Below are 21,453 nucleotides of genomic sequence, written 5' to 3' on the forward strand. Positions count from 1 at the left end.
AAGCATTCATTTGTGTGAGCTTTATTGATAGATTGTTGAAACAAATGTGTGTGGTCTGTTGGAAAGTACCAGCTTGTAAAGTGTCGAGCAGAGCAGTAACTTTATGGCTGTAAGTGGAAGAGGTCAGTTGCTGGCCATTCTTTTGTCTCTGTACTCAGAAGACAGTATAGGTAAGTAAGCTGTCCTCTTCCACTAACTTCACCCATGGCCACTCCTTGTGTGACCGTGGACAGTGAGTGTTGACAGGCTATTCACTGTGTTGGGACTTCACAACTCCGTTTCATCCTGACCTTACCTAGGGTCTGTGTACTTTCCACAGAGTGCTTTCCCAATCCAGCTCTCTGGCGCTATGTGTAGTTTGCCCTAATGAAATCAGCAAATTTAATGCAGACCAGAATTTGAACCCTGGGACTTACCTGGTCTGTGACTATCTGGAGAATACTTGTTGAGCCACGAGGGACACGGAATAACTGCTGTCTCAAGCTCTCAGTAACGGAAATTAAATGTTCTATAAGAACGATTACTCTGAGTTAGGATGACTATACGTTGCTGATTTCCATTGAAAGTCCCCTGATGAGGTACAATGTCTGCAGGCTAACAATGTCCCTGCTTTATGAAACTGGTCCTCGAATACCCTAACTTTTAATTTCTCATGCTGGAATATGTCTACTGCATAAGTGAGGTACAGCATACAATAAGTAGCGTAAGTCAGCTTGGATACAGGTATCTTTAAATCAGTGGTCCTTAGTTTGGGTCTGTAGAGAATTTCTAGGAGATCTGTGAAATAATGTGAAAATGCAGGGCCTGCCTTACAGGTGGGCAATCACCCAGGTGGCCAGAGATGGGCTTGGTACGAGCCAGACGGGCAGGAGCAGTGTGTGGCCGCCCCGTGTGCAGCACAGAGTGGGCTGGCTGTCTTACCTTGGAGGGGAGCGTGCATGCAGAGCACTGAGCAGCACAAAGATCGCTAGGTAGACCCACAGTAACCAAAGCTGGCGGTGGGCACCAGTTGGGTTCAGCCATGTTCCAGAGAGGGGAGTTTTTTTTATAACTAAGTACTACTATTCAAACTCAAAGAAAGGCCACCAAAATCCAAATTCATCCAGGACATCATTTTCCCTTAGGTCCAGCCGTGTTACGGAGTATAACTGGAAAAATTTCTTGTTTAAAGTACTTGAGAACTCAGTACAGCACTGCGAGAACTCACAGTTGCCTTCTGGAGCAAATAAGTACAAACATACATGTACACTATCTTTAGAACACATTTTGAATTTTTCCCAGCCTGGCAACTATTTGCTTCTGCACAACACAGACACCTTTCAAAAGCTTGATCGATGATAATGTGAGAGTAAATTACTTTAAAATGGAAAAGTATTTGAAATGACATACTGCCATTGCAAATACTTCAGCTAAAGCCATGGACAGTACTGAGTTCAGTAGCAAGAAACGACGGAAGAAGAGAAAGCATGAGGAGAGGTATATAGAATTCGGATTTCGAGAGCTCAGTGATGGACGGCTGCAATGTGTTATGTGCTTACAATTTTTATCCAACAAGCAATGAAACATGCAAAACTAAAGCCACATATTACAACAAAACTCTGAATATAAAAAGAAATCAATGGACTTCTTTGATCGAAATAAAGAACAATACAGGTATAAAAATATGAATAATAAATATAACATTTCCAGAAAAGGCCCTAAAAGTGTCTTCCTCAACAGCGTTTCAGATAGCTAAAAGGGAAAAGCAAGAAAGTCCGTACTGAGAGAGGAGCTGATTCTTCCAGCTGTTGTAGAAATGTGCATAGTGACAGTGAGTGAAGATGCAGCACAAAGTTGAAGGTCATCCCACTTTCTAATGGCACAGTTAGTGGAAGAATTGAGGAACTTTCTATCTATTGCCATTTTAGATCTCTTGAAAGGCTTTTGTGAGTATGAGCAGTTTGCAGTTCAGGTCGATGAGGCAACTGATGTTGTAGTGCAGTGCAATCTTTAGTTTACAATCACTATGGCTGGGGAAAATTTTAGAAGATTCTTTTTGTTAGGCGCTACCACAACAAACAACGGGTAAGGAAATATTGCAATTACTGGATAATTTAATGGAAACTGAATTGTTTAGAACAAAGAAAATTACAGCACAGGAACAGGCCCTTCGGCCCTCCAAGCCTGCGCCGATCCAGATCCTCTATCTAAACATGTCGCCTATTTTCTAAGGGTCTGTATCTCTTTTCTTCCTGCCCATTCATGTATCTGTCTAGATACATCTTAAAAGACGCCATCGTGCCCGCGTCTACCACCTCCGCTGGCAACGCGTTCCAGGCACCCACCACCCTCTGTGTAAAGAACTTTCCACGCATATCACGTTTGAGTGGGAGAACTGTGTTGCTGTTTGCAGATGGTGTTGCTGCTTTGACAGGCGATGGAATGGTATTGTTGCAAACATAAGAGCTGTAAACCCACAGGTAATTGTGACACATTATACATCGCTTCACTAAACTCTTGAAAAATCATGGAACCTGAATTACATGCTGTGGTAAATGCAATTGTGACAGTTGTGAATTTTGTGATGGCCAAAACTGTTTTGCAAAGCTGTTTCCGGAACACCTTACCAGTTTTGGCCATCTGTTACTGCAGGGTACCCAGAATTGATAAAAGACACACGAAAAGTATTGTTGCCTTTCCCAAGAACATACATTTGCAAAACTTCATTTTCTGCTATGGTAGCAATGAAAACAAAGTACAGATCCTGTATGGAAGTGGAGAATGATTTACAAGTGTCATTGTCAAACAGCACACCAAGGATAGGCAGACTCTGCAGTGAGGAGCAGGCGCCGACATCTCACTGATATATGTAAGTAAATGCCTGTTTTCTTAAAAGCATTATTAAAGCACTCTATACATGCAGTACTTCCATGAATGTTACAAAGTGCTATAATTTAGATGGCGTCTGTGATTACAAATCAATTTGAAAAGCAAAAAATTTTGAGAGTCACTGCAAAATTTTAAAATTTAGATACCACTAAACATGAAGCTGCTCTTACAGCAAATGCTAGTTCAAGTACTGTTATGATTTTTTTTTTAATTGAGCCAACACAGAGTAGGCTGTATAGACAATGGGTATGAAAAACTGACGTTCTTGGACGTGGTCTTTTCTAACAGTGTATGAATGCACTGCAATAGTGTGATGACGCATCTGTGATAAACATTTGTTTTGAATTTGTAGTTCTTATGTGCAACTGTTAAAATATAGGCTGCTAAAATTTTTGCCTCATTACGCTTTGCAACCTACATTTTCCATCTGGGCTACTTTGCTATGCTTCCACCCTGACTGGAATCCAGACTCTCAATAGAAACAGCTGTGCTGAACAGGAATGCTGTGAGGGTTGCAGAATGTTTGGATTAATTCTTCTTATTCCTTATCAGACAGTGGCAGTTTTAATCAAAAGCAAAATATTGCAGATGCTGTATCTGGCAGTTGTAATGCTCTGACTGAGGTTGGGATGAACTTAAATCTGGCAGCAATGCGTTTCACTGCAGTGAGACGGGGCCCGGAGCTGCATTTCACTGCAGAGAGACGGGGCCCGGAGCTGCGTTTCACTGCAGCGAGACGGGGCCCGGAGCTGCGTTTCACTGCAGCGAGACGGGGCCCGGATCTGCGTTTCACTGCAGCGAGACGGGGCCCGGAGCTGCGTTTCACTGCAGCGAGACGGGGCCCGGAGCTGCGTTTAACTGCAGAGAGACGGGGCCCGGAGCTGCATTTAACTGCAGAGAGACGGGGCCCGGAGCTGCGTTTAACTGCAGTGAGACGGGGCCCGGAGCTGCGATTAACTGCAGAGAGACGGGGCCCGGAGCTGCGTTTAACTGCAGAGAGACGGGGCCCGGAGCTGCGATTAACTGCAGTGAGACGGGGCCCGGAGCTGCGTTTAACTGCAGAGAGACGGGGCCCGGTGCTGCGTTTAACTGCAGAGAGACGGGGCCCGGAGCTGCGTTTAACTGCAGTGAGACGGGGCCCGGAGCTGCGTTTAACTGCAGAGAGACGGGGCCCGGAGCTGCGTTTCACTGCAGAGAGACGGGGCCCGGAGCTGCGTTTCACTGCAGAGAGACGGGGCCCGGAGCTGCGTTTCACTGCAGAGAGACGGGGCCCGGAGCTGCGTTTAACTGCAGTGAGACGGGGCCCGGAGCTGCGTTTAACTGCAGAGAGACGGGGCCCGGAGCTGCGTTTAACTGCAGAGAGACGGGGCCCGGAGCTGCGTTTAACTGCAGAGAGACGGGGCCCGGAGCTGCGTTTAACTGCAGAGAGACGGGGCCCGGAGCTGCGTTTCACTGCAGAGAGACGGGGCCCGGAGCTGCGTTTAACTGCAGTGAGACGGGGCCCGGAGCTGCGTTTAACTGCAGAGAGACGGGGCCCGGAGCTGCGTTTAACTGCAGTGAGACGGGGCCCGGAGCTGCGTTTAACTGCAGAGAGACGGGGCCCGGAGCTGCGTTTAACTGCAGTGAGACGGGGCCCGGAGCTGCGTTTAACTGCAGTGAGACGGGGCCCGGAGCTGCGTTTAACTGCAGAGAGACGGGGCCCGGAGCTGCGTTTAACTGCAGAGAGACGGGGCCCGGAGCTGCGTTTAACTGCAGAGAGACGGGGCCCGGAGCTGCGTTTAACTGCAGAGATGCCATTGTTGGGATTCGTGCAGTGAATATTTAGCAATGTTATTACAAAGATGATAGCATGTGGAGCAAGGTTACTACAATGATTGTGCTATTGGAAGTACTGTTATTCCTCTGTCACACTCCTTTATATCTCCCACTCTTTTCTCTGTCTCTCCCACTCTATTCTCTCTCTCACTCTCTTCCGCTCTGTTCTGTTTTTATCTCACTCTGATCAATATTACTCTTTCTTTTCGTCTTAGTGCATTCCTACAGCATTTCCTACAACAGTGGCTACACTTCTAAAGTATTTCATTGGCTGTAAAATACTTTGGGACATTCTGTGGTCATGAATGGTGCTATAGAAATGCAAGTCTTGCTTTTTACTGTGCGGCCTGTACAATGGAAAAGCTGTGGTTATGAAATCAAACTGCCATGCAGAAGACTTTACATCACTGAGAGTTAGCAACACTGTCTAATAAGCAGAATGGAAATCAGAGCACTGCCTTGGGGCTTTGTAACTGTGTGTGTGTTTGTGTGTGTGTTGGCATTGTCCTTTTCCTTGGTTTGTTTAAAATGTTTATTTTTGTAAATGTTTTGCTGATTGAACTATAACAATGCTGCATGTGGATTTAAATTCTTGCTTAAATCTCTAGTCATGTGCTGCCTCACTAGCTTTGAAGTTGTATTATACAACAAGGATCAGATATCAGCATGGTCTGGGTCCTTTGTTCTGTGAAACAATCTTGAGACAAAGGGAAGTACAATTACATTGAGCATCAGTATACTAGCAAAACAGGTGAGTAACATGGAGAAGCATCCGCCATCCCCAGACATCACAATCCAATCTCTGGCACTGAGGCGGGTAGGAAGTCAGAATACAAGCAAACATGCTGATAGCGGTTATGGATTGAGGCTTGGATATTTAGGTAGTTAGGTACAGGCAGAGGGGTAGGAGAGGGCGGGGGGATGGGTGGTGAGACAGGTGCAGGATTTCAGAAATGTGCACTTTCACAACTAAAGTAAGTTGGAAAATAAATATCGATTGAGGAAGTTAGTCCTACATGAAGTTAAATATTATTGTGCCTCATCCAGCATACTCAATCACATTTTCTCATTTTAGAACTCCTCCCAGTAATCATACCATTTTTGTGACAAGAGGATATCAATAATTAGTTTATTCTGTGCCATAATGCAGCTTTTACGTGTCTACATATGTAGAATATCAGCACCATAGACTTTACAATCTGTAATACACATTCATCCATTGCTAGGTGGTGAGAGGGTGTTGCCCAAAGTCATATACAGCACAACCCCTCTGCACTTCAATGTTCCCAGCTCAGAACCTTTACAGTATCAAAACTGCCATGTAAAAATATATATCCAAAGATAGGTATACATGATTGGGAGAGAGAGCTCCCAATTGTAACCAATAAGGTACAATTCAAAGTGATGCCAACATTATTGTTGGAGGAGATGAGCCAATCTAGTACAGGCAGCTGGTACTGTTGCTATGGTGAAATCAAGGGCTGCAGAATTCCACTGGGGTTTTACCAGTCTCTCTCCCACTGTAATTTCAACAGATCAGCAGAACCTCCAAGGGAATGGGCAACCTTGTCACATCTGGTCTCTGCCATTTCTGCATGTGGTAAGGGGCAAGACTTCAGTCCATCATATACAAGGTGAATGGCCAGCAGTTCCTGGTCCTGCTGTGTCAGTGCTGGCTAGTGCAACAAATTAAATGGGGGCATATAGTGGCCTGGCAGTGATGCACGTGGGCCTCACTAGTGGAGTCCAGGCCTGAAATGCAGCCTGGATTGCAACAATGGTCTAATCAGAGCAGTGTTGGGGGTTCGGGGGTTCCTTGGGCAACCTATCCTTCCTGACAAGGTGGTGGGACAGTGGAATTTCTGCTGGCATGGAGTAGCCTAGTCCTAAAGTACCCCACAAGTAAATTATCCTGTTGGCCTCGGACATGGGATGCCATCCCACTGACCCCACAGTCTCTGGCAGTGATCAGTATGGGAGGGCACCAATGGACACAGTCCCACCATAGACACTGGAATCATTGCCCAGGGAATTTCAGGGCCGTGATAGTATTGTGATGCTTTGACTTGGATGCAGCTAACTGGAGGGAGTGGGGCATCGGGGGAAGAGATGAAGGAATTATGTGCTGCCATCCTGGTTTTGTCTTTAGCATCAGCTATACCCCCATTTCCTGTCTGATATAAAACCTAGAATTGTCCCAGATGTATTCTCTCCCACAGTGGTTGGTTGCAGCTTTGTGTTCGGACACATTTCAGAACAAAATGTGTCACTGTTGATTGTTGGCAAATAGCGTTTGCTTTGGAATAAAGGTGGTGTCGCTTTGAAAACGCTTCTACGCCTTGGAGTCAACTAGACAATATCACAACATCAAGACGCATGAACATGCCTTACTATGGAGGTCTGATAGGACAACTCCCATCACTGTATGACGGTTAAGGATTACCAACCACGCTGCACTACGGCTGGCAGTACATCCTTGAAAAATGCAAATGCAATGGACCTGACAAAGCCCTGGCAATACTCAAGTTTGTCGTTCATACTCCTACCTGATGTATTAGGCTGTTTGACTTTCTGTGTCCATAATATTGGCTTGTTATAAACATTTATTTCTATTTAGCCACCCTGCCTTGGAGAAAAATTACTTACAGGGTTAGAATCAAATTTGAGGTGATGCTAAAGTATTTCACAATTTAACACCTTCCTTTGATTGCAGTCTTCTTTTCTTACCCAATGGATTACCCCTACAATTAATTGACAAAGACAGATGTCAGGTCTGTGTCTGTAAACAGTATTTAGAAATATAAAGTTCTTCGATACCCAGATGGTTCATGTCAACATCTCTGTTCCTTTTATGGATGTGCTCCACCGGAGAGTGTCAGGCATAACGTCATCGTCTGTCCTGCACAGAATGTGCTTGAAAATAATTTTATGGAAGGTATTGCGAAATTCTTCAATCTTGTAGGCGTAGATGATGGGATTCCCAACAGAGTTTGCATGAGACAGAATGATAGCAGCATTCATGATGTGAGAATCCATAGTTTTGAAATACTGTGGGTGAAAATGATTAATGCAGTTGAGGATATGAAGTGGAAGCCAGCAAAAGGCAAAGAACCCAACAATGATGGACAATGATTTTGCAACTCTTACTTGATTCTGTAAATACTTCCTGGAGGTGTCAGAATTTACGGAGTTCAGCTCGATCTTTTGCAGCTGCTTTCTAGCGACAGTGAAGATTTTTATATAAATGCCCAGCATGATGAGCAGTGGAATCAGGACGCAGCCCAGGAAGTTGAAGTAAACCATGTATTCCATATTGACCACGTTCAGAAAGAGGCATTTCACCGAGCAGTTCCAGAGGCCAGAATCGTTCCCTGGATGAGGTACCCAGCCTGTGATGTTATGGTACTCTGCCTCCACCTCATTCCTCCGATTCCAGCCAAAAAACGGAGTCAGACCGATCACAAAGGACAGGATCCAGAAGACTGCTATAATCAGCCTGGCGCGTCTCCCTGTAATCAACCCCTTGTATCTGTGTAAGCAAGAAAAAATACAAAGTCAGGAAATAGATAATAACAGCCATTGTCTGCAAGCAGTTCCTGCTGTTTGCCATTGGGAAATGCAATGTGTTTCCTCAAGATTACTTTCTTTTTATTTAAGTTTGCCATAAATAGAAATGAGTGGGAAGGAGCAGAGGTAGGGGGAGTCAGACCTCCCAAGGAGTACAAACTGGTAATAAATGTTTCAATTCTTGTAAAATTCCAAACACTTGAAATGCAGGAATTCTCAGGACCAGAACTAACTAATTTGCCCATTCCACCAGTTCAAAAGCAGAACTAAATTCACTACATATCACCTCAATTGATTTTCATGCCAAATACCTGACCAACTAAGTGTTGAGTTGTCCAGGTTCACTAGACGGTGAATTGGGATGGAGAAATTGTCAGCATCTGGAAACCGATGAAACTCAGGAGGGACAATAAACACTAGAACTACAAACTAATTTATTGAAACTCTCCTTCTGTATCTGATCAGGCCACACCTTGTTTGTATATGCTTCTCCCTCTCCTCTAGTTCTGTCTCTATCCTGTCATGCAGGCCTCCACCTGCCATGAATGAGGCATATTAATTTTGTCATATGAATATTGATTTTAAACGTTGCTGGAGTGAAGAAAGGACTTGTTAAAAAATCATCAGACACTTGCCTGGAAGGACATTTGCATACTAACAGACAGTGCTTGTGGAGACAAAGGGCTATTCCCTGGTCCACTTAACCCACAATGGATTTTGATCATCAGACATTGAAGGTGTAAGGAAGAGCATTCCAGAGACTGCTAAGATGATACAATCCACAAATGCTAGGACTGGTTAAACCAGCTGGTCCCATGACTAACTAGCTGGTCCAGGGCTTTGAGTTTGAACAGAGAAAGACTGGTTGCTCCTGGAGTGAGAAGACCGCTCCTGTCTGCTCCCATCTCTTTCTCACAAGTCTCTGGACCCACTGAGGACGCATGAACATCAAGAGAGAAAAGTCTCCTATATCGAACAAGGTTTAAGAAGAATACTGGTCCCCAACGAAAAGCAAGACCTACCTACAATCAAGGACTTTACTGCAAGCTCGAAGAACAGTAAAAAAAAAACATCTTCAGATATTGCCTCAAACCTTTCCACTTTATTTCTTCTCTTTTCTGCCTCTATCTGCATGTGTGTATCGCGTATGCATGCTAGCATGGGCGTGTCACGTATCCGTAGGCGTTAACCAAATTAGAGTTTAAGTTTAATCAAGTTCAACCTTTTTTCTTTAAACCTAAGAAAACCAGTTTGGTTAGTTTCTTTGCCTTATAATTGGAAGTTAGTGAATAAGGATTTAGTAAGGGGGAGCAAAAAAATGGTGTGTTTAAAATTAAACCCTGTTGTGGTAAGACCAGGTGAAGGCTGAGAGGGAGCCCTAGACCCCTTTCTCACCTGGTCAAAACAATCTCAACTTCCAAATCATTGATCTACAAAGTAGTAAAGGTCTCGGTGCTGATCCTTGGGGTTCCTCAATAGTCACTTCTTGCCTCTCCTTTACGGCCTCCTCCTTTTGCTCCCTTGCTGTGCCAGTTCCCAATCTTCAATAACTGCACACCTGATTTTGTTTTTACCTTACATACCTGCCTTCTATGCAGCATGGTATCAAAGCCTGGCTAAAGGCTAGGACTTGTCTCTTCCGCAAGCTCAGATGCCTCCTGAAAGAATCCTAACAGGTTTGCCCATTGTGATCCTCCACAATGCTGAGTTGACCTGGTGATTCCATTCATTATTTCACCTCTCTACAGAATAGCCTCTAAAATTTTCCCCACTACAGGTCTCAGGCACACCAGTCAGGACAGTCCTTTGCCTACTGTTTTAAAAAGATAGATGTTACTGTCCTTTCTTTTTAGTCCTTTGGTTCAGCTCCTGATTCTAATAATTCTCTAAAGATGCCACAGATATGTGGCCAATCAGCTGTTTCTTTAAGCACTGCCACGTGCATACCATGTGGTCCAGGCACTGTATCCACTTTTACTGCATTCATTTCCATCCTTTCTTTACAGTGATTACCATTCTCCTTAAAAGTTCCTAGAAACTCTAAGCTCACCTTGGGGAGAGGCAAAAACTTGTTCAGTGAACATCAGTACAAAGAAGTTTTTGGGTATTCCAACTTTTCTAGATAGTCATTTACTCACTAAGTAAATGCAAGTCTTCCCTTATTTCCTTTCTATTAATGGAACTTGATCTTTAGCAAATAGAGGGCATGATTCAAGCACAGAGTCTCAAGATAATTACAGATAATGGAGGCCAGTCACCTCATCCGAGAGTCCCCCCATTGCATCATTGTTGTTAGAGTCATAGAGATATACAGCACAGAAACAGGCCTGTCGGCCCATCGTGTCCGTGCCAGCCATCAAGCGCCTATCTATTCTAATCCCATTTTCCAGCCCTTGGCCCGTAGCCTTGTATGCTATGGCGTTTCAAGTGCTCATCTAAATACTTCTTAAATGTTGTGAGGGTTCCTGCCTCGACCACCCCATCAGGCAGTGTGTTCCAGATTCCAACTATCCTCTGGATGAAATTTTCTTCCCTCAAATTCCCTCTAAACCTCCTGCCCCTGACCTTAAATCTATGCCCACTGGTTATTGACACCTCCGCTAAGGGAAAAAGTTTCTTCCTATCTACCCTATCTATGCCCCTCATAATTTTGTATAACTCAATCAGGTCCCCCCTCAGCCTTCTCTGCTCTAAGGAGAACAACCCTAGTCTATCCAGTCTCTCTTCAGAGCTGAAATGCTCCAGCCCAGGCAACATCCTGGTGAATCTCCTCTGTACCCTCTCCAGTGCAATCACATCCTTCCTATAGTGTGGCAACCAGAACTGTACACAGTACTCCAGCTGTGGCCTAACTAGCATTTTATACAGCTCCATCATAACCTCCCTGCTCTTATATTCTATGCCTCGGCAGTGGCGTAGTGGTACTGTCACTGGACCAGAGACCCAGGGTATTGGCCCGGGGACACGTGTTTTTTTAAAATTCATTCATGGGATGTGGGCATCGCTGGCCAGGCCAGCGACCAATTCCTGTCAGCTGTCCGAACCCCACCCCAGCGGAAGGCGGAACCCCAATTCAATCAACAAATCTGGCACTAAAACCCAGTCCAATGGTGGCCACGAAATCACTGCTGACCGTTGCAAGAACCCATGTGGTTCACCAATATGAAGGCAGGACTTAGTCTCCACAAGGACTGTGCAGTTGTCATCTACTGTCCCCACCCGGTCCGGCCAACATGCGACTCCAGACCCACAGCAATGTGGCTGACTCTTGTGCACTCTGAAATGGCCTAACAAGCTACTCAGTTGTATCAAACTGCTACAAAGTCAATAAAGGATGAAAGTGGACAAACCACCCGGCATTGTTGCTCAAATGGTTCCAGAGTTTTCACCTCCACTACTCTGTGTGGAAGTCCATTCCACTCTTTGTAAGAAGAAAAATTCACCAATATCAGTTTAAGTTGTTTATCTTCTACCAGTTTGCACATATGTCTTTTTCCGACTTGTCTTCTTGCTAATACTTGTAGGCCTTGACTGTCTCCATTGTTTCTTGACACCAGAACTGGAAACATTATTTAAGGTATCTCCTTTTGTGGCTCAGGGTCATACTTTGTTTTATAATCCTCCTGAGAAGCGCTTTGGGACATTTTATTATGATTCTTCTTCTTTGGCCTCCTTATCTCAAGAGACAATGGGTAAGCGCCTGGAGGTGGTCAGTGGTGTGTGGAGTATGTTGTGGAACCAACCAGTGAACAGTCTATTTCAGATCTGGTAATGTGTAATGGGACATGATTAATTAATGATCTCTTACTGAAGGATCCTGTCGGCAATGAGTGATCATAACATACAGTGGTGTATTATGTTAAAGGCGCAATATAAATATAAGTTGTTGCTGCTGTTGTTGCAGTCTGACCAGCGCTTTGTACAAGAATAATGGGGGTTTATAAGAAAGGTAGTGCAATAATCAGGGGCGATTTTAATCTTCATATCGATTGAACAAGTCCAATTGGCAAAGGTAGCCTTGAGATGAGTTCATACAGTGGATTAAGAACAGTTTTTTTAGACAATACGTTGTGGAACCAACCAGTGAACAGTCTATTTCAGATCTGGTAATGTGTAATGGGACATGATTAATTAATGATCTCTTACTGAAGGATCCTGTCGGCAATGAAAGATTATAACATGATAGCATTTCGCATTCAGTTTGAGGGTGAGAAACTTGGGTCTGAAACTAGTGTCTCAAACTTAAATAAAGGCAATTACAAAGGTCTGAAGACAGAGTTGGCTAAAGTGGACTGGGAAAATAGATTAAAAGGTAAGACAGTAGCAAAGCTATCATTTAAGGAGATATTATAATTCTCAACAAAGATATATACCATTGAGGAAGAAAGACTCTAGGAGAAGGCTAACTGAGGAAGTTAAGGATGGTATCAAATTGAAACAAAAGGTGTACAATGCTTTTTTTATTCGTTTCTGGGATGTGGGCGTAGCTGGCTAGGCCAGCATTTATTGCCCATCCTTAATGCCCTTGAGAAGGTGGTGGTGAGCTGCCTTCTTGTACTACTGCAGTCCTTGGGGTGTGGGTACACCAACAGTGCTGTTAGGAAGGGAATTCCAGGATTTTGATCCAGTGACAGTGAAGTAACGACGAGCGAGTTCCAAGTCAGGATGGTGTGTGACTTGGAGGGGAACTTGCAGGTGGTGGTGTTCCATGCATTTGCTGCCCTTGTCCTTCTAGGTGGTAGAGGTCGCAGGTTTGGAAGGTGCTGTCTAAGGAGCCTTGGTGAGTTGCTGCAGTGCATCTTGTAGATGGTACACACTGCTACCACTGTAGGTCAGTGGTAGAGGGAGTGAATGTTGAAGGTGGTGGATGGGTTGTCAGTCAAGTGGGCTGCTTGGTCCTGGATGGTGTCTAGTTACTTGAGTGTTGTTGGAGCTGCACCCATCCAGGCAAGTGGAGAGTATTCCATCGCACTTCTGACTTGTGCCTTGTAGACGAACAGGCATTTGGGAGACAGGAAGTGAGTTACTCACTGCAGAATTCCCAGCCTCTGACCTGCTCTTGTAGCCACAGCATTTATGTGGCTGCTCTAGTTCAGTTTCTGGTCAATGGTGACCCCCAGGATGATAATTTTGGGGGATTCAGCGATGGTAATGCCATTGAACATCAAGGGGAGATGGTTAGATTCTCTTATGATGGAGGGAAGGTTATTGTTGAAGCAGCTGAAGATGGTTAGCCCTAGGACACTGCCCTGAGGAATTCCTGCAGTGATGTCCTGGGACTGAGATGATTGACCTCCAACAACCACAACCATCTTTCTTTGTGCTAGGTATGACTCTAACCAGCGGAGAGTTTTCCCCCTGATTCCCATTGACTTCAATGACAGTTTTGCTAGGGTTCCTTGATGCCATACCCGGTCAAATGCTGCCTTGACGTCAAGGGCAGTCACTCTCACCTCACCTCTGGAGTTCAACTTTTTTGTCCATGTTTGGACCGAGGCTGTAATGAGGTCAAGAGCTGAGTGGCCATGGCGGAACCCAAACTGAGCATCAGTGAGCAGCTTATTGCTGAGCAAGTGCTGCTTGATAGCACTGTCGATGGCCCCTTCCATCACTTTGCTGATGATCAGGAGCAGACTGATAGGGCGGTAATTGGCCAGGTTGGATATGTCCTGCTTTTTGTGTACAGGACATACCTGGGCAATTTTCCACATTGCCGGGTAAATGCCAGTGTTGTAGCTGTACTGGAACAGCTTGGCTAGGTGTGCAGCTAGTTCTGGAGCACAGGTCTTCAGTACTGTTGCCGGAATCTTGTCAGGGCCCATAGCCTTTGCAGTATCCAGTGCCTTCAGTCATTTCTTGATATCACGTGGAGTGAATCGGATTGGCTGAAGACTAGCATCTGTGATGCTGGGGTCCTCAGGAGGAGGCTGAGATCAATCATCCACTTGGCACTTCTGGCTAAAGATTCATGGTAGATTAGAAGATTGGCCTGTTTCTGTGCTGTATATTCAAAAAAGATTCACCATAAACATCCTTGCCTTTGTACTGTCTCTATTTATAAAGCCCAGGGATCCATATGCCTTATTAATCATTTGCACAACCTGTCCTGCACCTTCAACGATTTGTGCACATATAGCCCCAGGTGTCTCTATTCCTGCACCCTTTTAGAATTGTATTCTTTTTTTATATTGCCTCTTGTCATTCTTCCTCCCAAAATGTATCATTTCACACTTCTCAGCATTAAATTTCATCTGCCACATGTTCACCCATTCCACCAGCCTGTCTCTGTCCTCTTGAAATCTATCTCTATCCTCCTCACAGTTCACAATACTTCCAAGTTTTGTGTCATCCGCAAATTTTGAAATTGTGCCCTGCGCACCCAAGCCAATGTCATTAATATAGGTCAAGAAAAGCAGTGATCCTAATACCGACCCCTGGGGAACCCCACTAGAAACCTTCCTCCAATCTGAAAAGCACCCGTTCACCGCTACTTTCTATTTCATGTCGCTCAGCCAACTTTGTATCCATGCTGCCATTGTCCCTTTTATTCCATGGGCTTTAACTTTGCTCACAAGCCTGTTATGTAACACTTTATCAAATGCCTTTTGGAAGTCCATGTACACCACATCAATTGCATTACCCTCTTTAACTGACTCTGTTACTTTGAAAAATTCAATCAAATTATTTAACCATGATTTGCCCATAACAAATCTGTGCTGGTTTTCCTTATTTAATCCACATTTGTCCAAGCAACTGTTCATGATGTCCCGGATTATTGTTTCTAAAAGCTTTCCCACCACCAAGGTTAAACTGAGTGGCCTGCAGTTGCTGGGTTTATCCTTACACCCTTTTTGAATAAGGATGTAACATTTGCAATTTTGGGAACCTTTGCAAGGAGTCAGAGGAGGGGGGATCAAAGACAAGAACAAAAGACAGTAAGGGGAATAAGAAAAGCGATAGGCAGAGAAATAAAGGGCCAGAATCAAAAAGGGCCACAGTGAAAAATAGTGGTTAGGGGACAAGTAATGTTAAAAAGACAAGCCTTAAGGCTTTGTGCCATAATGCGTGGAGCATTCGCAATAAAGTGGATGAATTAATCGCGCAAATAGATGTAAACGGGTATGATATAGTTGGGATTGCGGAGACATGGCTGCAAGGTGACCAGGGATGGGAAATGAACATCCAGGGGTATTCAGTATTTAGGAAGGACAGAAAAAAAGTAAAAGGCGGTGGAGTTGCATTGCTGGCTAAAGAGGAAATTAACGCAATAGTGAGGAAGGATATTAGCTCAGACGATGTGGAATCTGTATGGGTCGAGCTGAGAAACACTAAGGGGAAAAAAACATTAGTGGGGGTTATATATAGACCCCCAAACTGTAGTGGTGATGTTGGGAATGGCATTAAACAGGAAATTAGGGACGCATGCAATAAAGGAACATCTGTAATTATGGGCAACTTTAATCTGCATATAGATTGGGCAAATCAAATTAGTCACAATACCGCAGAGGAGGAGTTCTTGGAGTGTATACGGGATGGTTTTCTGGACCAATACATTGAGGAACCAACTAGAGGACAGGCCACCCTAGACTGGGTATTGTGTAATGAGAGAGGAATAATTGACAATCTAGTTGTGCGAGACCTCTTGGGGATGAGCGACCATAATATGATAGAATTCTTCATCAAGATGGAGAATGACGGAGTTGATTCTGAGACTAGGGTCCTGAATCTTAGTAAAGGAAACTAAATGGTATGAGGCGCGAGTTGGCTATGATGGATTGGGAAACGTTACTTAAAGAGATGACGGTGGAAAGGCAATGGCAAACATTCAAAGAGTGCATGGATGAACTGCAACAATTGTTTATTCCTGTCTGGCGCAAAAGTAAAACGGGAAAGGTAGCCAAACCATGGCTTACAAGGAAAATTAGAGATAGCATTAGATCCAAGGAAGAGACATATAAATTTGCCAGAAAAAAACAACAGACCTAAGGATTGGGAGCAGTTTAGAATTCAGCAAAGGAGGACCAAGGGATTGATTAAGAAGGGGGAAATAGAGTACGAGAGCAAGCTTGCGGAGAACATAAAAACTGACTGTAAAAGTTTCTGTAGGTATGTGAAGAGAAAAAGATTAGTGAAGACAAATGTAGGTCACCTACAGTCAGAAACAGGGGAATTTATTATGGGGAACAAAGAAATGGCTGACCAACTAAATACATACTTTTGTTCTGTCTTCACAAAGGAGGACACAAATCTCATACCAGAAATGTTGGGGAACACAGGGTTTAGTGAGAGAGAGGAACTGAAGGAAATCAGCATGAGTAGAGAAATGGTGTTGGGGAAATTGATGAGATTGAAGGCCGATAAATCCCCAGGGCCTGATGGTCTGCATCCCAGAGTACTTAAGGAAGTGGCCCTAGAAATAGTGGATGCATTGGTGGTCATCTTCCAAGATTCTATAGACTCTGGAACAGTTCCTACAGATTGGAGGGTAGCTAATGTAACCCCACTATTTAAAAAGGGAGGTAGAGAGAAATCAGGGAATTATAGACCAGTCAGCCTGACGTCGGTAGTGGGGAAAATTCTAGAGTCTATTATCAAGGATCTTATAGCAGAGCACTTGGAGAAAAGTGGTAGGATTGGACAGAGACAGCATGGATTTACGAAAGGGAAATCATCCTTGACAAATCTACTAGAATTCTTCGATGCTGTAACTAGTAAGAGTTGATGAGGGGGAGCCAGTGGATGTGGTTTATTTGGACTTTCAGAAGGCTTTCAACAAAGTCCCACATAGAGATTAGCATGTAAAATTAAAGCACATGAGATTGGGGGTAGTGTATTGCAATGGATAAAAATTGGTTGGCAGACAGGAAACAATGAGTAGGGATAAATGGGTCTTTTTCCGAATGGCAGGCAGTGACTAGTGGGGTACCACAGGGATCGGTGCTCAGACCGCAGCTATTCACAATATATATTAATGATTTAGATGAGGAAACTAAATGTAATATCTCCAAATTTGCAGATGACACAAACTGGGTGGGAGGATGAGTTGTGAAGAGGATGTAGAGAGGCTTCAGGGTGATATGGACAGGTTGAGTGACTGGGCAAATGCATGGCAGTTGCAGTATAATGTGGATAAATGTGAGGTTATCCACTTTGGTAGCAAAAACAGGAAGGCAGATTATTATCTGAACTGCTATAAACTGAGAGAGGGGAATATGCAGCGAGACCTGGGTGTTCTCGTACACCAGTCGCTGGAGGTAAGCATGCAGGTGCAACAGATGGTAAAAAAAGGGCTTCATAGCAAGAGGATTCGAGTACAGGATCAGGGATGTCTTGCTGCAATTATACAGGGCCTTGGTGAGGCCACACCTGGAATATTGTGTGCAGTTTTGGTCTCCTTATCTGAGGGAGTGCCAGGTGATTCCTGGTATGGCAGGGCTGACATATGAGGAGAGATTGAGTCAGTTAGGATTATATTCGCTGGAATTCAGAAGAGTGAGGGGGATCTCAGAGAAACCTATAAAATTCTAACAGGACTTGACAGGGTAGATGTAGGAAAGATGTTTCCAATGGTGGGGGAGTCCAGAACCAGGGATCATAGTCTGAGGATACTGCGGTAAACTATTCAGGACTGAGATGAGGAGAAATTTCTTCACCCAGAGAGTGGTGAGCCTGTGGAACTCGCTACCACAGAAAGCAGTTGAGGCCAAAACATTCTATGTTTTCAAGAAGGAGTTAGATATAGCTCTTGGGTTTAAAGGGATCAAAGGATATGGGGCGAAAGCAGGAACAGGTTACTGAGTTGGATGATCAGCCATGATCATAATGAATGGCGGAGCAGGCTCGAAGGGCTGAATGGCCTACTGCTCCTGTTTTCTATATTTCTATGTTTCCTGTCTTCTGGCACCACCCCTGTATCTAAGGAGGATTGGAAAATTATGGCCCGTGCCTCCGCAATTTCCACCCTTACTTCTCTCGGTATCCTTGGATGCATCTGATCCAATCCTGATTGTTAAATTCCAGAAAGCTTGTTGCGGAAGGATAATGCTGGAGCCTATCTTTACTCAGTTTCACATTTATTGTACAGAGTTAAAGGATTACAAACATGTAATTCCTCACTCAAACCCTCCACAAGTCTCAGTAAGAATCTCCTTATAAGCGCTCAAGAAAGACCCCAGCTAACACCCTCAATCTGCATATAATTAAACAATTGATATGCAATTAACAAATTCCCTTCTTTCTTTTATTATAAATCTTAGATTAATATGCTCAAATAACATTGAAAAATAAATTCCATATTAGGTACAAAGTATTACATTATGAGACGCCTCTCTAGCACCCCTAACAATTTCTTTGCACTAGCATCTCTTTTTATGAAACAATCGGATAGCTGATGACTTCCAACTACCCATTTAAGTTTGGAGATTTCCTTTCTCTCCAGCATTTGTTTCAATCCAGCAAGGTCAATATGTAGTCTTTTCTCACTCACACTTTTTGTAGAGTATACATTGTCCCACAAAGAACAATTATCCACATAACGTTCGATGGGTATCCTATCTTCAGGATATCCCTTGATCAGAATTTCACCTAAAATATTTGACAAATAGAACCCCATATCCCCTGCCTCCACAAGACACAGTGTTTCTGCAACTGACGTGCTTTTAACAACCCTTTTTATTTTCTTAGCCTCCCAAGCTAAAGGACACCATTTCTCATTTTTATCCATCAGAAATACTGTGAAACCAGCTGCACTTGAATACCCATCAGGAAGATTAGCGTGTGAAACATCACTAAAAATGATGAGCGTCATGTTCTTTGAATACGTTTCTTTCTTTTCTTTTCTTTTGGGCCTCCTTATCTCGAGAGACAATGGATACGCGCCTGGAGGTGGTCAGTGGTTTGTGAAGCAGCGCCTGGAGTGGCTATAAAGGCCAATTCTGGAGTGACAGGCTCTTCCACAGGTGCTGCAGAGAAATTTGTTTGTTGGGGCTGTTGCACAGTTGGCTCTCCCCTTGCGCCTCTGTCTTTTTTCCTGCCAACTACTAAGTCTCTTCGACTCGCCACAATTTAGCCCTGTCTTTATGGCTGCCCGCCAGCTCTGGCGAATGCTGGCAACTGACTCCCACGACTTGTGATCAATGTCACACGATTTCATGTCGCGTTTGCAGACGTCTTTATAACGGAGACATGGACGGCCGGTGGGTCTGATACCAGTGGCGAGCTCGCTGTACAATGTGTCTTTGGGGATCCTGCCATCTTCCATGCGGCTCACATGGCCAAGCCATCTCAAGCGCCGCTGACTCAGTAGTGTGTATAAGCTGGGGGTGTTGGCCGCTTCAAGGACTTCTGTGTTGGAGATATAGTCCTGCCACCTGATGCCAAGTATTCACACCTAATCTGTACTAATGCTTTGTCTTTCAACACACCATTAACATATTGTTTGCCTTTTCTCCGTGACCTTTTGGTCAGCTATGTGGCCTGGTCCAATCTGCACCTTCTCCTTTGTTATCTCTTGCCCAACCCCCACCTCACTTGTTTATAATCTGTGACTTTTCTAATATTTGTCAGTTCCGAAGAAGAGTCACTGACCCGAAACGTTAACTCTGCTTCTCTTTCCACAGATGCTGCCAGACCTGCTGAGTGATTCCAGCATTTCTTGTTTTTGTTAATTTTTAAAATGTTTTATTTGCCCTTAAATCATTCTTAAATTCGGGTGTTTCATCATCGTACTTAGCTCCAGCGCATCAAAACTAGAATCAGGTCTAGTCTGAGAGCACAACCAATTTAATTCACTAATCAAGCTTCGCAATTGCTCAGTCTCTGCTTTAGATGTATCATCATCTTTCTGCGATGACTTAGCACGATTAACTGGGATGGGAGTAACATTGTCTAAATAGGATTATTGATTTAAAGTTATTCCAGACTTTGTCTACTTAATATCTAAATCAACCCAATCTTAAATTCTGCCCTATTATTAATAACATATCTCTCAAACAGTACCACCCCATAAGAAATCATCAACGTGCATCATGAAGATGCCTGAAAGTTCCTCTTTACGATACCAATAAAACATTGCAGGATCTCCTTTTAGTTGAACACAACCAATTTCCAACAAAACATCTCACCGAGAAATACCACACCCTGGCAGCATCATTCAGGCCATAGACGCATTTCTTCAGTTTCCACAGTTTTCCTTCTGTATCTGCTGCCTCTTTAGGTGGTTTCAGAAACACTTCTCTCTGAAAAGTAACACCCTTCAGAAATGTTTTTATGTCAATGGATCTCCACTCCCATGAATATATGGCCAAAAGAGCTAAAAAGATTTTCAAGTTTACTTTTCCAGCTTGGGAAAGTCCACTCTAACATCGGTATCACCCAGTCACTCTTCAAAACTCCTTACAACTAGCCTCGCTTTAGCCTTATAAGTCCCATCGGGAAGGACATTTTCAGTACAAATCCATCTTTGTGATGAGGCCGGCTGTCCCCTTTCTGGTACCTCAGAATAAACACCAAATTCTCTCCAACTCTCTAATTCCTTATGTTTTGCTTCTCTTATTAGTTTATCCTCAAGTTTATTGGCAGCTGCTAAAACTTCAAGGTCTTGAGAACTTCTGCTTCTCATTCTATTCCGAGACTGCTCTTTGCCCTTCATTTCATTGTGGAATCTGCTCAAACTATGGCCTCTATTAGCACTGTGATGTCTTTCGGGACTACTGCTATAAGATCTCCCTCGCACACTATCAGAGGCTCTTTGTCCAGTACATGATTGTTTCCTTACACGAGTCACTTCCAGACCCACTATTAGAACTTGCACTGCGCTTTCTTACCCTCCACTCTTTCACCCCATTCTGCCAGTCCATGGATCTTGCTTCTTGGCCATCATCTTGAACATTCAGTCAATATTTAAACTTGCCAGTAGATTTTCCCACACATCCCACAATTGTGGAATCTTCCATTTATTAGACCCCTCTGAAATAAATGTTTCCTAAGTACCTATTTGAGGCAATTGTCCTTTGGATGTGATAGCTCTTTCCTGAGCATCGTGATCGTTCACATTACTATCCAACCCTTTATCTATCTCATTCTGTTCCTCAGAACTTTCATCAGAAAACACATGATCATTTGAGGTACAAAGTGCCTCGTTTCCCTCTATCAGCTGCTCAGATTCTGAGATTTTGTAATCAACCCCGAATAATCGTGAGGAAT

General features: G+C 43.9%; 1 protein-coding gene across 2 annotated transcripts in view; it reads right to left on the minus strand.

Annotated features, from left to right (window-relative positions):
• Nucleotides 1-4,618: 4,618 nt before the first annotated feature.
• adora2b (adenosine A2b receptor) overlaps nucleotides 4,619-21,453 on the minus strand; it is a 48,684-nt gene continuing 31,849 nt past the window's right edge. Inside the window, exons 2-3 of one of the 2 annotated variants that reach the window (XM_068010872.1) lie at nucleotides 7,831-8,212; nucleotides 4,619-7,731 (exon numbers count right to left, since the gene is read on the minus strand). In XM_068010872.1, the coding sequence (XP_067866973.1) occupies nucleotides 7,510-7,731; nucleotides 7,831-8,212 (604 nt within the window). In that variant the 3' untranslated portion in view covers nucleotides 4,619-7,509. Of the gene's footprint in view, nucleotides 8,213-21,453 lie in introns of both variants that reach the window. The other variant, XM_068010871.1, reaches the window with a different exon arrangement.

The sequence above is a fragment of the Heterodontus francisci genome, chromosome 30 (assembly GCF_036365525.1).
Source record: "Heterodontus francisci isolate sHetFra1 chromosome 30, sHetFra1.hap1, whole genome shotgun sequence".
Lineage (NCBI taxonomy): Eukaryota > Metazoa > Chordata > Chondrichthyes > Heterodontiformes > Heterodontidae > Heterodontus > Heterodontus francisci.